The sequence below is a fragment of the Capra hircus genome, chromosome 28, assembly GCF_001704415.2.
Source record: "Capra hircus breed San Clemente chromosome 28, ASM170441v1, whole genome shotgun sequence".
Classification (NCBI taxonomy): domain Eukaryota; kingdom Metazoa; phylum Chordata; class Mammalia; order Artiodactyla; family Bovidae; genus Capra; species Capra hircus.
In genome coordinates this window covers 16515609-16532540 of record NC_030835.1, presented here as the reverse complement: position 1 = coordinate 16532540, position 16932 = coordinate 16515609, and the positions used below count along the sequence as shown (strand labels likewise).

General features: G+C 34.8%; 1 protein-coding gene across 4 annotated transcripts in view; it reads right to left on the bottom strand.

Moving 5' to 3' along the window:
* Positions 1 to 16932, bottom strand: part of P4HA1 (prolyl 4-hydroxylase subunit alpha 1) — a 95482-nt gene that overhangs the window by 32761 nt on the left and 45789 nt on the right. For all 4 annotated transcript variants that reach the window (XM_018042527.1, XM_005699184.3, XM_005699185.3 and 1 more), the window contains 3 exons: positions 11592 to 11831; positions 8879 to 9075; positions 6518 to 6694 (listed from right to left, as the gene is read on the bottom strand). In XM_018042527.1, the coding sequence (XP_017898016.1) occupies positions 6518 to 6694; positions 8879 to 9075; positions 11592 to 11831 (614 nt within the window). The remainder of the gene's footprint in view (positions 1 to 6517; positions 6695 to 8878; positions 9076 to 11591; positions 11832 to 16932) is intronic.

Genomic DNA, 16932 nt, shown 5'->3' with positions numbered 1-16932 from the left:
ATATCTGAAGCAGAAGAATGAATCAGTGAGCTGGAAGATAAAATGGTGGAAATAACTTCTGAAGAGCAGAATAAAGTAAGAAGAACAAAAAAAACTAAGGATAGTCTCAGAGACCTCTGGGACAATATCAAAAGCACCAACATTTGAATTATAGGGGTCCCAGAAGAAGAAGAGAAAATGAAAGTGTATCAGAAAATTTTTAAAGAGATTATAGTTGAAAATTTCCCCAACATGGAAAAGGAAATAGTCAATCAAGTCCAAGAGGCTCAAAGAGTCCCATACAGGATAAACCCAAGGAAAAACATGCCAAGACACATACTAATCAAGCTAACAAAGACTAAAAAAGAACATTAAAAGTAGCAAGGAAGAAGCAACAAGTATCATACAAAGGAAACCCCATATGCTTAACAGCTGATCTTTCAGCAGGAACTCTGCAGGCCAGAAGGGAATGGCAGGATATATTTTAAGTACTGAAAGGGAAAAATCTACAACCAAGATTACTGTACCCAGCAAGGATCTCACTCAAAACTGATGGAGAAATAAAAAGCTTTCCAGACAAGCAAGAGTTAAAGAGAATTCAGTACCACCAAACCAGCTTCACAACAAATGTTAAACAGACTTAATAGTCAAAAAACCAAGAGAAGGAAAAAGATCTAAAAAATCAACTCCAAACAATTATGAAAATGGCAATAGGAACATATATATCAATAATTACTTTAAATATAAATGGATTAAATGCTCCAACCAAAAGACAAAGACTAGCTGAATGGATACAAAACCAAGACCCATATATATGCTGTCTACAAGAAACCCACTTCAGACCTAAAGACACATACTGAAAGTGAGGGGATGGGAAAATATATTCCATGCAAATAGGAAGCAAAAGGAAGCTGAAGTAGCAATCCTCATATCAGAAAAAATAAACCTTAGAGAATATTACAAGAGATAAGGAAGGACACTACATAATGATAAAGGGATCAAACAAGAGGAAGACATAACAATTGTAAATATCTACACACCCAACATAGGAGCACCTCGATACATAAGACAAACAATAACAGACACAAAAGGAGAACCCTACAGTAACACAATAATAGGAGGAGACTTTAACACCCCACTCACACCAATGAACAGGTCATCAAAACAGAAAATTAATAAGGAAAGACAAGTTTTAAATGATATATTAGATGTGATGAATCTCATCTCATCAATACTTTCAGGACATTCCATTCAAATGCAGAAGAATACACCTTCTTCTCAGGTGCACATGGAACATTCTCCAAGACAGACCACATCGTGGATCACAAATCAAGCCTCAGTAAATTTTAAAAAACTGAAATAGTATCAAGCATCTTCTCTGACCACAACACTGTAAGACTAGGTATCAATTACAAGAAAAAGAAACTGTAAGAAACACAAACACATGGAGATTAAACAACACACTTCTAAATAACCAACAGGTTACTGAAGAAATCTAAAGGGAAATCAAAAAATTTCTAGAAACAAATGACAATGAAAACATGACAACTCAAAACCTATGAGATGCCGCAAAAGTAGTTCTAAGAGGGAAGTTTACAGCAATACAATCCTACTTCAAGAAACAAGAAAAACATCAAATAGACAACCTAACTTTACACCTAAAATGGCTAGAAAAAGAACCAAAAAACACCAAATTAGTAGAAGGAAAGAAATCATAAAGATCTGAGCAGAAATAAATGAAAAAGAAATGAAAGAAACAATAGTAAAGATTAATAAAACTAAAAGCTGGTTCTTTGAGAAGATAAAACTGACAAAACTTTAGCCAGACTCATCAAGAAAAAAAGAGAAGACTCAAACCAACAAAACTAAGAACGAAAAAGGAGAGGTTACAATGGACACTATAGAAATACAAAGGATTATCAGAGACCATTATGAACAACTATATGGCAATAAAATGGATAACCTGGAAGAAATGGACGGATTCTTAGAAAAGTTCAATCTTCCACGACTGAACCAAGAAGAAATAAAAATCATCAACAATGCAATTATAAGCACTGAAATTGAAGCTGTGATCAAAAATCTCCCAAAAAACAAAAGCCCAGGATCAGATAGCTTCACAGGAGAATTCTATCACACATTTAGAGAAGAGCTAATGCCTATCCTTCTAAAACCTGCAAAAAATTGCAGAGGAAGGAACACCTCCAAACTCATTCTACTAGGCCACCATCACTCTGATACCAAAACCAGACAAGGACAACACACAAAAAAGAAAACTACAAAAAAAAAAAAAAAAAAAGAAAAAGAAAACTACAGGCCAATATCACTGAACATAGATGCAAAAATCCTCAACAAAATTTTAGCAAACAGAATTCACCAATACATCCAAAAGTTCATGATCAAGTTGGGTTTATTTCAGCAATGCAAGGATTCTTCAATATATGCAAATCAATCAATGTGATATACCATATTAACAAATTGAAAGATAAAAACTATATGATAATCTCAATAAATGCAGAAAAAGCCTTTGACAAAAATCAGCACCCATTTATGATTAAAACTCTTCAAAAAATGGGCACAGAAGGAACCCACCTCAACACAGTAAAGGCCATATATGATAAGTCTATAGCAAACACTATTTGCAGTGTTGAAAAACTGAAATCACTCCCCCTAAGACAAGGAACAAGACAAGGGTGTCCACTTTCACCACTATTATTCAACATAGTTCTAGAAGTCCTAGCTACAGCAATCAGAGAAGAAAAAGAAATAAAAGGCATCCAGATCAGAACAGAAGTAAAGCTCTCAATGTTTGCAGATGACATGGTTCTGTACATAGAAAACACTAAAGACAGTATCAGAAAATTACTAGACCTAATCAGTGAATTTAGCAAAGTTACAGGACACAATATCAATACACAGAAATCACTTGCATTTATATATACTAACAATGAAAAATCAGAAAGAGAAATTAAGGGATCAATCCCATTCACCATTGCAACAAAAAGAATTAAATATCTAGGAATAAACCTACCTAAGGAGACAAAAGAACTGTACAAAGAAAACTGTAAGACATTGATGAAAGAAAGACAACATAAACAGATGGAGAGATATTCCATGTTCCTGGGCAGGAAGAATCAATATTGTGAAAATGACTATACTACCAAATGCAATCTACAGATTCAATGTGATCCCTATCAAATTACCAACGGCATTTTCCACAAAACTAGAACAAAAAAATTCACAATCCTTATGGAAACACAGAAGACCCTGAATAGCCAAAGCAGTCTTGAGAAAAAAAATGGAGCTGGAGGAATCAACCTTCCTGACTTCAGATTATACTACAAAGCTACAGTCATCAAGACAGTAAGGTACTGGCACAAAAACAGAAATACAGACCAATGAAACAAGATAGAAAGCCCCGAAATAAACCAATGCACCTATGGGTACCTTATTTTTGACAAAGGAGGCATGAATATACAATGGGGCAAAGACACCCTCTTCAATAAATGGTGCTGGGAAAACGGGGCAGCTACATGTAAAAGAATGAAATTAGAACACTTTCTAACACCATACACAAAGATAAACTCAAAATGGATTAAAGATCTTTATGTAAGACCAGAAACTATAAAACTCTTAGAGGAAAACACAGGCAGAACACTCAAGGACATAAATCAAAGCAAGATCCTCTATGACCCACCTCCTAGAGGAAAGGAAATAAAAACAAAAGTAAACAAGTGGGACCTGATTAAACTTAAAAGCTTTTGCACAGCAAAGGAAACTATAAGCAAGGGTAAAGACAACCCCCAGAATAGGAGAAAATAATACCAAATTAATCCTGATGAAGGATTAATTTCCAAAATATACAAGCAGCTCATACAACTCAATGCCAGAAAAACAAACAACCCAATCCAAAAGTGGGAAAAAGACCTAAACAGACATTTCTCCAAAGATGACATACAGATGGCTAACAAACACATGAAAAGATGTTCAACATCACTCATTATTAGAGAAATGCAAATCAAAACTATGATGAGATATCACCTCACACCGGTCAGAATGGCCATCATCAAAAAGTCTACAAACAATAACTGCTGGAGAGGGTGTGGATAAAAGGGAATGTTCTTGTACTGTTGGTGGGAATAGAAATTGATACAGCCACTATGGAAGATGGTATGGAGATTCCTTAAAAAACTAGGACTAAAACCACCCATATGACCCAGCAATCCTAATCCTAGGCATATACCCTGAGGAAACCAAAATTGAAAAATACACATGTATCCCATTGTTAATTGCAGCACTATTTACAATAGCTAGAACATGGAAGCAACGTAGATGTCCATCGACAGATGAATGGATAAAGAAGTTGTGGTACATATACACAATGGAATATTATTCAGCCATTAAAAAGGAACACATTTGAGTCAATTCTGATGAGGTGGATGAACCTAGAACCTATCATACAGTGTGAAGTGAGTCAGAAAGAGAAAGATAAATATCATATTCTAACACATATATATGCAATCTAGAAAAATGGTTCTGAAGATTTTATTTACAGGGCAGAAATGGAGAAACAGACATAGAGAACAGACTTACGAACATGGGGAGATGGGAGGAAAGGATGAGACGTATGGAAGAAACTTACACGACCATATGTAAAATAGATAGCCAATGGGAATTTGCTGTATGGCTCAGGAAACTAAAACAGGGGCTCTGTATCAGTCTAGAGGGGTGGGATGGTGTGGGAGATGGGAAGGAGGTTCAAAAGGGAAGGCATATATATATACCTATGGCTGATTCATCTTGAGGTTTGACAGAAAACAACAAAATTCTGTAAAGCAATTATCCTTCAATAAAAAAAATAAAAAGAAAAAATCAGCTTCAAGGTCAATCTTTTCTTCCTTCAAGATATTTGCTCATGTATTTCAAATAAATAGTGAAATAATCTTAGACTGAGCACAAAGATTGACGAAAAGAACTCATGTTATTAAAAAAAAAAACACACAGAAAGAGATGTCAGCCAAGATAATGATTTTAAACTTTTTTCTAAAAATGAAAGATGGTTTGGAGGTTAACAAGAATATAAAATTTTCCTTGTCATTGTATTTTTTGATCAAATAACCTAATTGAGGCATTCTTTTTAAGACTGAGGTCTCCAAACTCAGAGATATAAGACAGTCTCCAAGCGGAAATGAATTCTTGGTTAATATTCTACCACAATAATTTTGGTTTACTGACACAAATAATAGACTAAAATCCAAAAAAAAATGACAGAATAGGACATCACTATCTTTTATCTCTTTAAAAGATTTATAAGAGCTCCCTTGGACAACACCCATACATATTAGACAAGTCTTTTCATTTAAAATACTGGAGTGGGTTGCCATGCCCTTCTCCAGGAGATCTTCTCGGCCCAGGGATTGAACCTGAGTCTCCTGCATTGCAGGCAAATTCTTTACCATCTGAGCCACCAGAGAAGCTCATAATCTTTAATAAAAAAACAAAAAGTACTCATTTGGAAAAGTAGTAAAACTTAACAGCAACAAACATTCTGATTTCAAGTTTATTCTGCAGTATAGATATCCAGACAAGGAACAGCAAACTATGGTCCATGGGCTGAATTCATCTCCCACTTGCTTCTAGAAATAAGTTTTACTGGAATATAGCCATACTCGTTTATGTATTTTCTATGACTGCTTTTGCATTACAACAGCAGAGGTGAGTAGTTATAATAGACTGTACAGCCTGCAAAACCTAAAAAGATTTACTATCTGGACCTTTACAGAAAAATTTTCCAGTTCCTGTATAGTAAGTGAGCAAAAATATTTCTAGTGTTTACTTAACAGCCTCTTTATGAAAATAATCATAGTTTGTATTTTGCTGTCAATAAGACCAAACAGATTTTAAGAACAAGCTGATGGGGAAAAAGGCAAGAGCATAAAGGTCATTCTTGCTCACCAAAGATGAATTTCTATGCTAAACTCTAAAGCTTATAGGATTGTGTTTATAATAAATTCTTTCTTATTAAGATAAATGATGTAGGCTGAAGCCAGAAAACGATGATGTCATTATTTCAGATTAGCAAGATGTTCGTGCCCAATAATATTCTCCAAGTAATAATGTACCTAGACAGGAATAAAAATACTTCAAGTATTACTTCAGATAAAACTATAGAAGTTATATATAAAAAGTTGGCCTTTGATTAGTCGCTGAGATTAAAGGGCTCCAAAGTACACAGAAATTTTTTCAGGAAAATGCTGAAACACAAATCTGTTAAGTGAATAAAAATATCACCTATGATTTTCATAATTCAGTGCTTAAAACCTAGTTGCAAGGTTACATACAAAGTATGTAATATGTGTTGATAACAAAAAAAGAAAAACTGGTATAAGTAGAGCTTAGTTAATTCCATTAGTTTGCAACAGTAATATCTAAAACTATCTATGGGGTTATTGTCATGTCAATTATCATTTTTATAATCTTATAAAGGAAAAGCTGAAACACAAGTAAATTGAGGAGAGAAAAAAAGGAAAAAATTACTTACCCTTGGTTTTGCTAGATCTTTAACAATTTCAATTTCTGCATCAGAAATAATATCATGGAAGCGGATAATACGAGGCTTGTCCCACTCATCCTCCTGTTTGGCTGGAGCCAGAATAAACTTAGGGTTCCGGTTTCCATCATGGTAGCGACAGAAGAGTTTTTTCTGTCTCCGAGGAGTCTGAATAAGAAGTTTAAAAAATTATACATATATTAGAGAATAATATTTTTAATGCTTGTTCCTATGAAGACAAGAAGCAATAATCATGCTGGTGTACAGACAGAGTACTTGAGGAAGAACATGCAAAAGAAATAGTACTCTGCAAATACTCTGCATCAAACAGGACCTTCAGAATTTTAAAAGATTTATTAATGATTCTTTTCTGGAAGAGATGGTGAGGTTTCTCCTTAACCCTTCTCTCATCAAAATAAAGCTCAGGCCTTATAAATATGAAAAAAATAATAAAATGATTATAGAAATATGAAATGAATGACCAACCCTGCTCCAAACTTCACAAAGTAACTGGGAAGAACCCAGAAAAGTTTCTTAAAGAAAAAAATCTAACCAGTACCCAATTACCTCCCAATTTTTAAAAATTTAAGTGTTTTTTTTTTTAAAGATGCAAAGGAGTAGCTCTGAAAAAGAGAAAATTAGTTATTAAACAAAGAAGCCAGGTGCTTTTAGTAGCAGGTATTAAAGTCAGCAAAAATCAACAAATGTACTTTTCAATCACCTATGTATCACATTAACTAAATATGGGGTTGACCAAAAAGATCTTACCAAAAAAAAAAAAAAACACCCACATGGATGTTTGGCCAATCCAATGTTCTGCCATTGCTGATTCTTCTCGTGATTAAACAAGTATTGCATATTATGAAGTAGAACTAATAATGATTTGTGTTTATTCTCGTTCTTCATTTACCAAGAATCAAATACAAGGTTTTAAATATATCTTTTATATGATGATAAGACCAGTTTAACTGTTCTGAGAAAAAGCACGCTCCTTCGATTTTGGGCTGAATTTACACGTGTGTCACCTCAACAAATGGGCAAATTAATAGACTTCTGTTTCATAACTACAGTTCTATTTTGCTCTCTTATTTAAGAGTTTCTAAGGGCAGTGAAAAATATCTGCTCACTACTGGAAATCTGAACACTGACTAGGTACTTTATGATATTATGGAACTACTAATGGTATTGGGAATATCATAATGATATCGTGGTCATTTAAAAGTCCTTATCTTTAAATGATATACACTAAAATATTTAGATGTGAAATGTTTCATGAGTCTAATTTGTATGTATTCATTAGATCAAAGCAAAAGTAAACATGTTCTCTGGGAATCCATGAACTTATCAAAAGTGTCAACATAGCTAAGATCTACTTATTTGCTGGTAGAGGTTAGGCTCTCAACAGTAAATCACCAAATATCAAGAAGTCATCAATATCAAAACATAAAACCCAGCCTAAGTTCATCAGTAGTAGAGAAAAGTTAAACACTATTCAAATGCTTTCACTTAAAATTACTCCATAAATGTACTAAATCCTTCTATATACACCAGCATTCAACTGAACACTAGTACCACGATACTCCTTTAAAAAGGGCTCTATGATCAATTAATGTTGAGAAACAAAGTATATCATAATCATCATAAAAAGGATCTGAAAAGCCCTAAAGCTGAACAAAGAAACCTATGTTTCCAAGGCTTGAACTGTATTATATTTGGCCTATTACCTTTTTAGTATTCTGGTACACTGAGTATAAATATATAATACAGATATACAATAAACAAAGGGATATTTACAGACACATTTTAGTATTAAAAAAATAAATGTTATAAAGCCAAAATCTATTTAAAGTCTTTATGCATTTTTAATATTTCTTAAATAGACTAAAACATTACATTAGGCAGTCTTATCAAGGCTGACTAGCAGCAAAACCACAAGATATCACTGTATAGATAAATCCATCGTTTCATAGGATAAGTTAGAATGGTATATTATTTCTATGTAAGACTGCTGAAATCTCTTTTGCATTAAGATATAAGAAAAAACTGTATCACTTCTCTTAAATAATCTGACCCTTCACCTTAAAAAGCCTCTTCTAATCTATGGAAAGGGTAATAATTACCAAAAATGCATGTAATGGTATAGGAGTCACAAGTTTTATTTTAAAGCTATTTTACTAGAAGTTGGAACACATTAAGTGCAACACCAACAATAAAGTGATGTGACAGACCGTAACACTTTAGGAATAATTCTGATTTTTACCACAGAAGTTTAAAAGAATTCTGCATCTCTCCAGAACTACGTACAAACACACATGCACATTCACACACACACAATTGGCTTTTCCACTTTACCATTTTGATACCCTCCCCACGGCACAGCATTTCGTACTTCTGTCTCTCTGGCAGGTAATCCACAGCAGCACCTTTTTTCTTCAGTGTGGTTTTCTGATCAGATTGGTCATCTGAAGAAGACTTATTGGCATCTTTTTCTTTAGCCATTATATACTCAAAGTATTTTAAGTTACCGTTAGCTCTCTGATGTTCAGGATCTATTACAAAAGAAAGAAAGCATGTCCATGAGTAAGTTTACAGTTGTTCAAGCATGAGCGTAAGATACCAGTGGAGGAACATGTAATTTACCTTCCAAATCAGGTTGCTTTATGAGAGTGAAAGGAGGCATTAATGAAAATTATAGCAAAACAACAGGTATAAATCAGTACTGCCCCAAGCAAATCAAGATGTACAGTCGCCCCATATAAAGGGAGTTCTGGAGATGGAATCAGCCATCTATTTCAAAGTAGTAATTATTGCTTTTACTTTGAGAATGTTCCATGTGACAAATTACTAAGCAGCCAAAGGAACTATGATCAATTTGATGTCAAATGAATTTTAAAGTACTACTGATTAAACTTATTTTAAGCAACAGAAAAGATTTTTCTGAGACTGAAATGTAATGACCATGGGGAAGACAGGGTATAGAGTTCAAAGGTAACCTTTACCACAGATAATATTATAAATGCCGAACACAGCCTACTTCTGAGAGCTGAGCGCATTTCAGTCCCAAAATTCTAAGTGAGACAAAAAAGAGAAACTAAAAATATAATTTTCAAATAAGCCAGAATCCACTAACTGCCTGAGAATTGCTAGTCATAATTTTTAGCTATCTTTTAATAGGGGGAAGGAGGACCACTCCACACATCTGGGAGAAAAAAAATATAAACTACCACACACACACACACACACACACACACACACACACACACAAATGAAAAAGACAGACTAGGACACAGAAAGTTCATTTGTGACATTAATTGAAGTGTTTTTAAAAACCCAGCCTTAGATTTGTCAAATACTGCTTGTCTTTGAGAAACTGCTTATGTTGTGATGTACAGAATATGAGGCTAATTTTACAAAAGAAATGGAAAAATGGGGGGAGAAGAGGGTATGCTACAAGGAAACAAAAAAATTCGTAGGTATCTCTGGGTGATTGGTTTATGGTGACTCTTCTGTATCTTTTTCTACTTTTAAAATTTTTTCTAAAATGAAGTATTTTTAAGTCAGGAGGAAAAAAATCACTTAAAATACTGGGGGGGAAGGGCTAATTGAATATCTCAATTTATCAATTCATTCAACTAAGAAATAACCTAATTTCAAAAGCTTATTTTCAGATGACCAATCCTTTTGAATTATTTGACTCTCCTAACATACACATATTTACCTATTCATAAAAAGAATTTAAGTTTTAAAGCTTCATTATATACCAAAGGCCACATGACTTTTTTTAGCATACAATTCCACCACCACAGATTCTAAGTTAGTAGGTTTGGGATGAGATCAAGGAATTTTCATTTCTAATAAGCATCCAAGTAATTCTGATCACTGGCCTTTGGATCATACTTAGAGAAACACTACTGCTACTGCTAAGTCGCTTCAGTCGTGTCCGACTCTGTGCAACCCCATAGATGGCAGCCCACCAGGCTCTGCCGTCCCTGGGATTCTCCAGGCAAGAACACTGGAGTGGGTTGCCATTTCCTTCTCCAAGAGAAACATTACATTCCTGTTAAAAATACTAGTGGTAAAATCTTTGTATCATATTTTCCTAATAGTTAAATACGACAATCAAATATATTTTCATTCTTTTTATTTGTGAAATAATTTCAATCTCCGATGGAACTGGAAGATATTAAATGGAAAATCTCATGCATGTGCCCTCAGGAACACAAAAATTAAAGACTGAGAGACTTATTTCCCATAAATGCCTGATTTTCAGAAAACTGATAATATTGGAATGTTCTTAAATTTCAGGGAATCGGCCAGGGGTTGCCTCATATCAATCTTGGGAAATTTTGCTTACAGTTTCCAAGGGCATGAACAAGAAATGACCCAGTTTGAGATGGTCTTACAAAGTAAGCTAAATTGAGCTTTGTTTGTTTGACTGGAGGGTTTTGTCTGCCTAGGGAATGTTCAATGCTGGTCCCCATTTGTTTCTGATTTCAACAAACTCTAACTGAACTCTCACCTCTTTATATTCCCTGCCCTACTCCAAACCCTCAACGGACTTACCTGTAGCTTCCTACAGCTTGCATGTCCCTACAGCTTGCAGTTCCTCTGCTATTCCTGAATAAACTCATCTTTCTGACAATTATGAGTTTGCTAAACCTTTTTATTTAGGTTGACATTTCAAATCACTATTTCCAAATAGGAAATTCAGTAAACCAAAAATTTCCTTCAAAGGATACTGGTTAATATTTAATACGGCAACATGGCAAATAAACAGTTTTGACTGAGTTAGCTATGTTCGATTCAATTTTGACATTCCTAAGAAGTACACAGCAGAGAAACACAGCTACTCTTATAGTAGTGTTAGGTGAGAAAGATCAGTTGCCATTTATTTATTTAGAGGATAAACAGAAAGATAAAGTATGTCTGACAGATGAGCTCTTGACTTGTGACAAAAAGTACCAAAACTATATGACAAATATACATACTCACACATAATTATAATTAGTATATCTATATATCCCCCAATATATCCTTAACCTTGAATTAGGCCAAATTAACATACCTAGTTCAAGAAGCTTCTTCGTGAGCAAAAGCGCCTTATCCAGGTCTCCCTGCTGGTATACTGCATAGCTCAAATAATCCAGAACAGAGACTTTATCAATGGGAGAAACCTCGCCTTCATCCAGCTGCCTCAGGGCTTGTTCCATCCACAGTTCTGTATGGTAATAATCTGCTTCTGTATAGGCCACTTTGCCCAACTCAAAACAGTCCTCAACTGTTAGAAAAGATTTGTGTTTTACCCCTATGGAAAGAAAATACAGAGAACTTTAGGAATCTATTATATGTTTATTATACTATTTTATGTTTATTTAGGACTATAGGGCTTTCAAAGTACTATCTCACTCTCATTTGAACCTCCCAACAACCTTCTGAGGTAGGAAAAGCAGGAATTACCCTAGGTTTATAAACAAAGGAACAAAGTACAAGGTAATGAAACATGGCAAGGATCACATAGCTAATAGGTGACGTGGGACCTAGAGAATCCAAGATTTCAATTATCAGTCATCATACCAAAAAGATGCACCAATTAAGCTGAAGTATGCAATTTTCCAACACAGTGGGAATCACCATATGAGATATATCTAACTCTTAACCAACAACTTAGGATAAAGGGATACATGGAAGAGAGACAAGCCTGTTTATTGACTCCTTCCCCTACTATTCCCCTTTTCAAAAATATTAATGATATGTAATTTACATACCATAAAGTTCACCTAGTTAAAGAATTCAACAGTTTTTCACTATATTCACAGAGCTGTACAACCATTATCATAATAGGATTTTAGAACATTTTCATTACCCCAAAAAGCAATGCTGTAACCATAAGCAGTCCCTACCCATATCTCCTCTTTCCTGCCCTATCCCTAGATACCACTAATCTACTTTCTGTATCTACTTGTCTATTCTGGCTATCGTACATAAATGGAACTGGCCAACAGGTAGTCTTTTGTGACTGGACTGCTTTAATCAGCATAATGTTTTCAAGGTTCTTTTTATTGCCAAGTACTAGCCCACTGTAGGACAGACTACATTTTGCTTATCAGTTGATAGACATTTGAATTGTTTCTACTTTTCTGACTTCTATGAATGTTACTATAAACATTCATGTACAAGTTTTAGTGTAGAAATATTTTTTCATTACTCTTGAGTATATACATAGCAGTGAAATTGATGGGTCTTATGGCAACACTATGCTTACCATGTTCAGAAACTGCCAAACTGTTTTCCAAAGTGGCTGCACCATTTTACAATTTTACAATCCTGTGTGTATGCTCATACATAAATCAATGTATGAGGGTTCCAGTTTCTCTATATTCTCACCAATACTTGCTACTGCTCATCTTTTTTATTATAGCCACTAAGGGTATGAAGTAGCATTTCATTGTGGTTTTAAAATTTTATTTCTCTAATGATGATGTTGAACATGTTTCTACATGCCTATTGTCCATCTATATATCATCTTTGGAAAAATGTCTGTTCAAATCCTTTGTCCATTTAAAAACTTGGTTGTCTTTTTACTCTCGACTAATTATGTTTCAAATGTTGTATAATCACCATTACTTTTATAAGAATAAGGAAAAGATAAATAACTACAGAAAGATATAAATGTAAAAAATATTCTCTGAATGACAGCAACCATGTAATATTTCATTTTATAAACAGTAAATCAGATGAGTTAAGTAGAGACTTTAAGAGCCTGAGTATTTTATGTTGTTCTTTGTTTATAGCATGTTAAGTAAGCAATAGTGAGAAAATTACATCTGGACCACATATTCTGGGGGTGGGGAAGGGAACTGCTTCTGATATAAAACACAGGTGATCCTTGAACAACAAAGTTTGCATTGCATGGGTCCACTTATATGTGCATTTTTTTCAATAAATACATATATGTATTATATATGTATTTTCTCTTCCTTATGCTTCTCTAAATAACATTTTCTTTTCTCTAGTTAACTGTATTGTAAAAATGTAGCATACAATAATACAACATATGAATTGTGTTAATAAGCAACTGTTTAAAATTTGAGTAAGGCTTCTGATCAACAGTAGGCTATTAGTAGTTAAGTCTAGGGAGAGTCAAAATTTACATGCAGATTTTCAACTGCTCAGGAGCTCAGCAGCTATAACACCAGCATTTTTGAAGGATTAACTACTCTACCTAGAAATGCTGGATAAAATGTAACAGTTATCCATTTATCCATTTGTACCATGGCCAGATTCACAGGAATTGAGCAAATTTTTTGAGGTCAAACCCAAAAAGGAACTTGAAACCTAGAGAGTTAAGTAGAGGATGAAGCTGCATCTCCTCTGGAGGCAGTCATCAGAGGAGAAAACTAGAAGCATGATTTTTAACCATCAAGAAAGGGATACAGAGGGCTTCCCTAATGGCTCAGTGGTAAAGACTCTGTCTGCCAATGTGGGAGACATGGGTTTGATCCCTGGTCCGGGAAGATCCCACATGCTGAGGGACAACGAAGCCTGTATGCCACAACTGAGTCTGTGCTCTAGAGTCTGCCAGCCACAACTACTGAGCCCATGTGCAACTGCTGAAGCCCCAACGCTCTACAGCCTGTGCTCCGCAACAGGAGAAGCCACCTCAGTGCGAAGCCCGTGTACGGCAACTCTCCAGCTGGAGAGTAGCCCCGCTTGACATAACTAAAGAAAAGCCTGCACAGAAATGAAGACCACGCACAGTCAAATAAATAAATAAATAAAATTTAAAAAGAAAGGGATAGGAGATAAAGCCACAGGCCCATGCAAAATGACAGAACAGACCCTTGAAAAACCACATCTTCAATTAAAAAATGAGCTAGAAAAAACTCTTGTCAGCTGGCAAAGAGAAACAGCAAAAGAACTTATTTTTCTCATCCTGCACTGTAGGTAAGGAAACAATCTCTTAAGAATTCCACAGGTGTACCTTCTCCCGGTTTCGATTTCAAATATACACTATCTCCATGGTCTGGGAAACTAAAGCCAAGAATTTAACTTAAAGTGGTTGGAGGCTGGTAAGGTCAAAGGACACCTGGCAGAAGCAACATTTATACTCTGCAAAACCCACCCTCACCTCAGGTTTTGCACTATTCCCACCCACAATCTGAAGAAATGCACACAATTCAAAATCACAAAGCACACGATGAAACAAGCCACTATGAGCAAAATCAGCAGAAACTATTCAAAAACAGTATTAGAGATCACCCAGTATATTCAGATGTTATCAGATTAAGAATACAAAATAACTATGATTAAAACGTTTAAAGAATTTCTAAAAAAAAGATGAACATGTAAGATTCCCTAAAAATACTAGGAAGATGTGAGTAGGAGAAAAAATAGAACTTTCAGAAATTATAAATATTGTCAAAGAGACAAACATGTATTACTCAGGTCAAACAGCAAGTTAGACACAACAAAAAAGAGAATAACATACCTAGAAGAGAGAACTGAAAGAATTACCAAAGGATAAACTACTCAGAATGCAGCAGACAGGAGGGATACATATAAAGTGCTAGTTAAAAGATAAGGAAGAAAAACTAGGAAGACCACAGAACGTGGAGAAGGCACTATTTAAAGAAATAACAGTGAACAAGTTTCTAGAATTAGAATGCATGAAACCAAAGATTCAGGAAGCACAGAGACTCCTAAGCCAAAGTACATGCAAGGGATTCTCAAGGGTTTGTTTCACTAAGGAGGAGGAAAATAACTGCAAAAGAAAAGTCTGAGGTACCAAAAAAAAAAAAAAAAAAAGATAAAGAAACTGGTATACATTTAAAGAAAAGTGAGCTATCAGATTGGCAAAAATTTCAAAGTCTGAAATTTTTTGTGTGATGCTGTGGGGAATAGGCACTCTCATGTATCACTAGTAGAAAAATGACAGAACCACTATGGAGGGAAACTGGAACAAAATTAGCAAAATGTCCCATACATCTACTCTGAATCAATGGCATCGTTTCTAGAAAAAATATCCCAAAGATCACTTGGCAAAAAAAAAAAAACAAAAAACATATGCACAAGGTTATTGGCAATCTTATTTTTATAACAGTAAAAGACTACAAACAAAACAAATGTCCATATCAATGGGGCCCCAGTTAAATAAACTATAATAAAATTTACAAAATACAGTAACAGGTAGCTGTAAAAAGAAATGAGGATTTCTACATAGCATATGAGGTAATATCTAGAGCATATCAATAAATTAAAATACCAAAATATAGAAAGTATACTATGCTGCCTTCTCCGCTGAAGCTGAGAGGAAACAGGAATATATATACACAGTTGCTTACATTTTAAAGAAGAAACAGTGAAAATGAAAAACCTAATTAAGTGGTAGTTCATATAGGAAGAAGAAAGCAACAGGTTGGGAAGTACAGAATGATAGTAGAACTTCTATAAGTGGACCTTATTAATACAGTTTGGACTTTGAATGAATAAAAAAAGTTCTGCATAACTAAAACTAATACGAGAGACATGGTGATGGTGGTCAAAAGGTACAAACTCCCAATTATACGGTAAGTCCTGGGGATGTAATGTACAGCATGTTAACTGTAGTTAATAATACTGTATTGTATATTTAAAGTTGCTGGAAGAGTAGATATATTTTAAAATAAAAAAATTTTTAACTATGTGATGTGATGTGATGGTGCATGTTAACTAAACATATTGTGGTGATCATCTCACAACACATACATATCCAAGTCGTACTGCACACCCAAAACTAACACAAAGTTATATGTCAATCACATCTCAATTTTTTAAAAATTGGGTGCCTCTTTTAAATAAAAACATTAAAATTTTTTAATAATAGAAGAGGACAAAGATAGGATATAAATTAAAAACTGAGCCTGTGGGGCTTTCCTGGTGGTCCAGTGGTTAAGAATCTGCCTTGCAATGCAAGGGACACCGGTTCAGTGTAAGGGACACTGGTTCGATCCCTGGTCCAGGAAGATCTCACAAGACGCAGAGCAACTAAGCCCATGCACAACTACCAGCCTATGCTCTAGAGCCTGCGAGCTGCAACTCCTGAGCCCACGCCCTAGAGCCTGTGCTCCGCTCCACTGCAGCGAGAAGCCTGTGTACCAAACACAGACTAGACCCTGCTCACCACAACTAGAGAAAGCCCATGTGCAGCAACAAAGACCCACCACAGCCAAGTAAATAAATCTAAAAAAAAAAATCCTGTGATAAATCTGATTTTAGTGAAAAAGATATAGAAAAAGGAAGGGGAGAAAGAAAAGGAGGGGTATATTTTCCAAATTTTGATATCAATGTTCAAACAATAAATGTGAAGCTCTGGGTGGTTTACTGTTAATGTCAAAATATCTTACTTCCTATATCAAAACAAAAAGGTA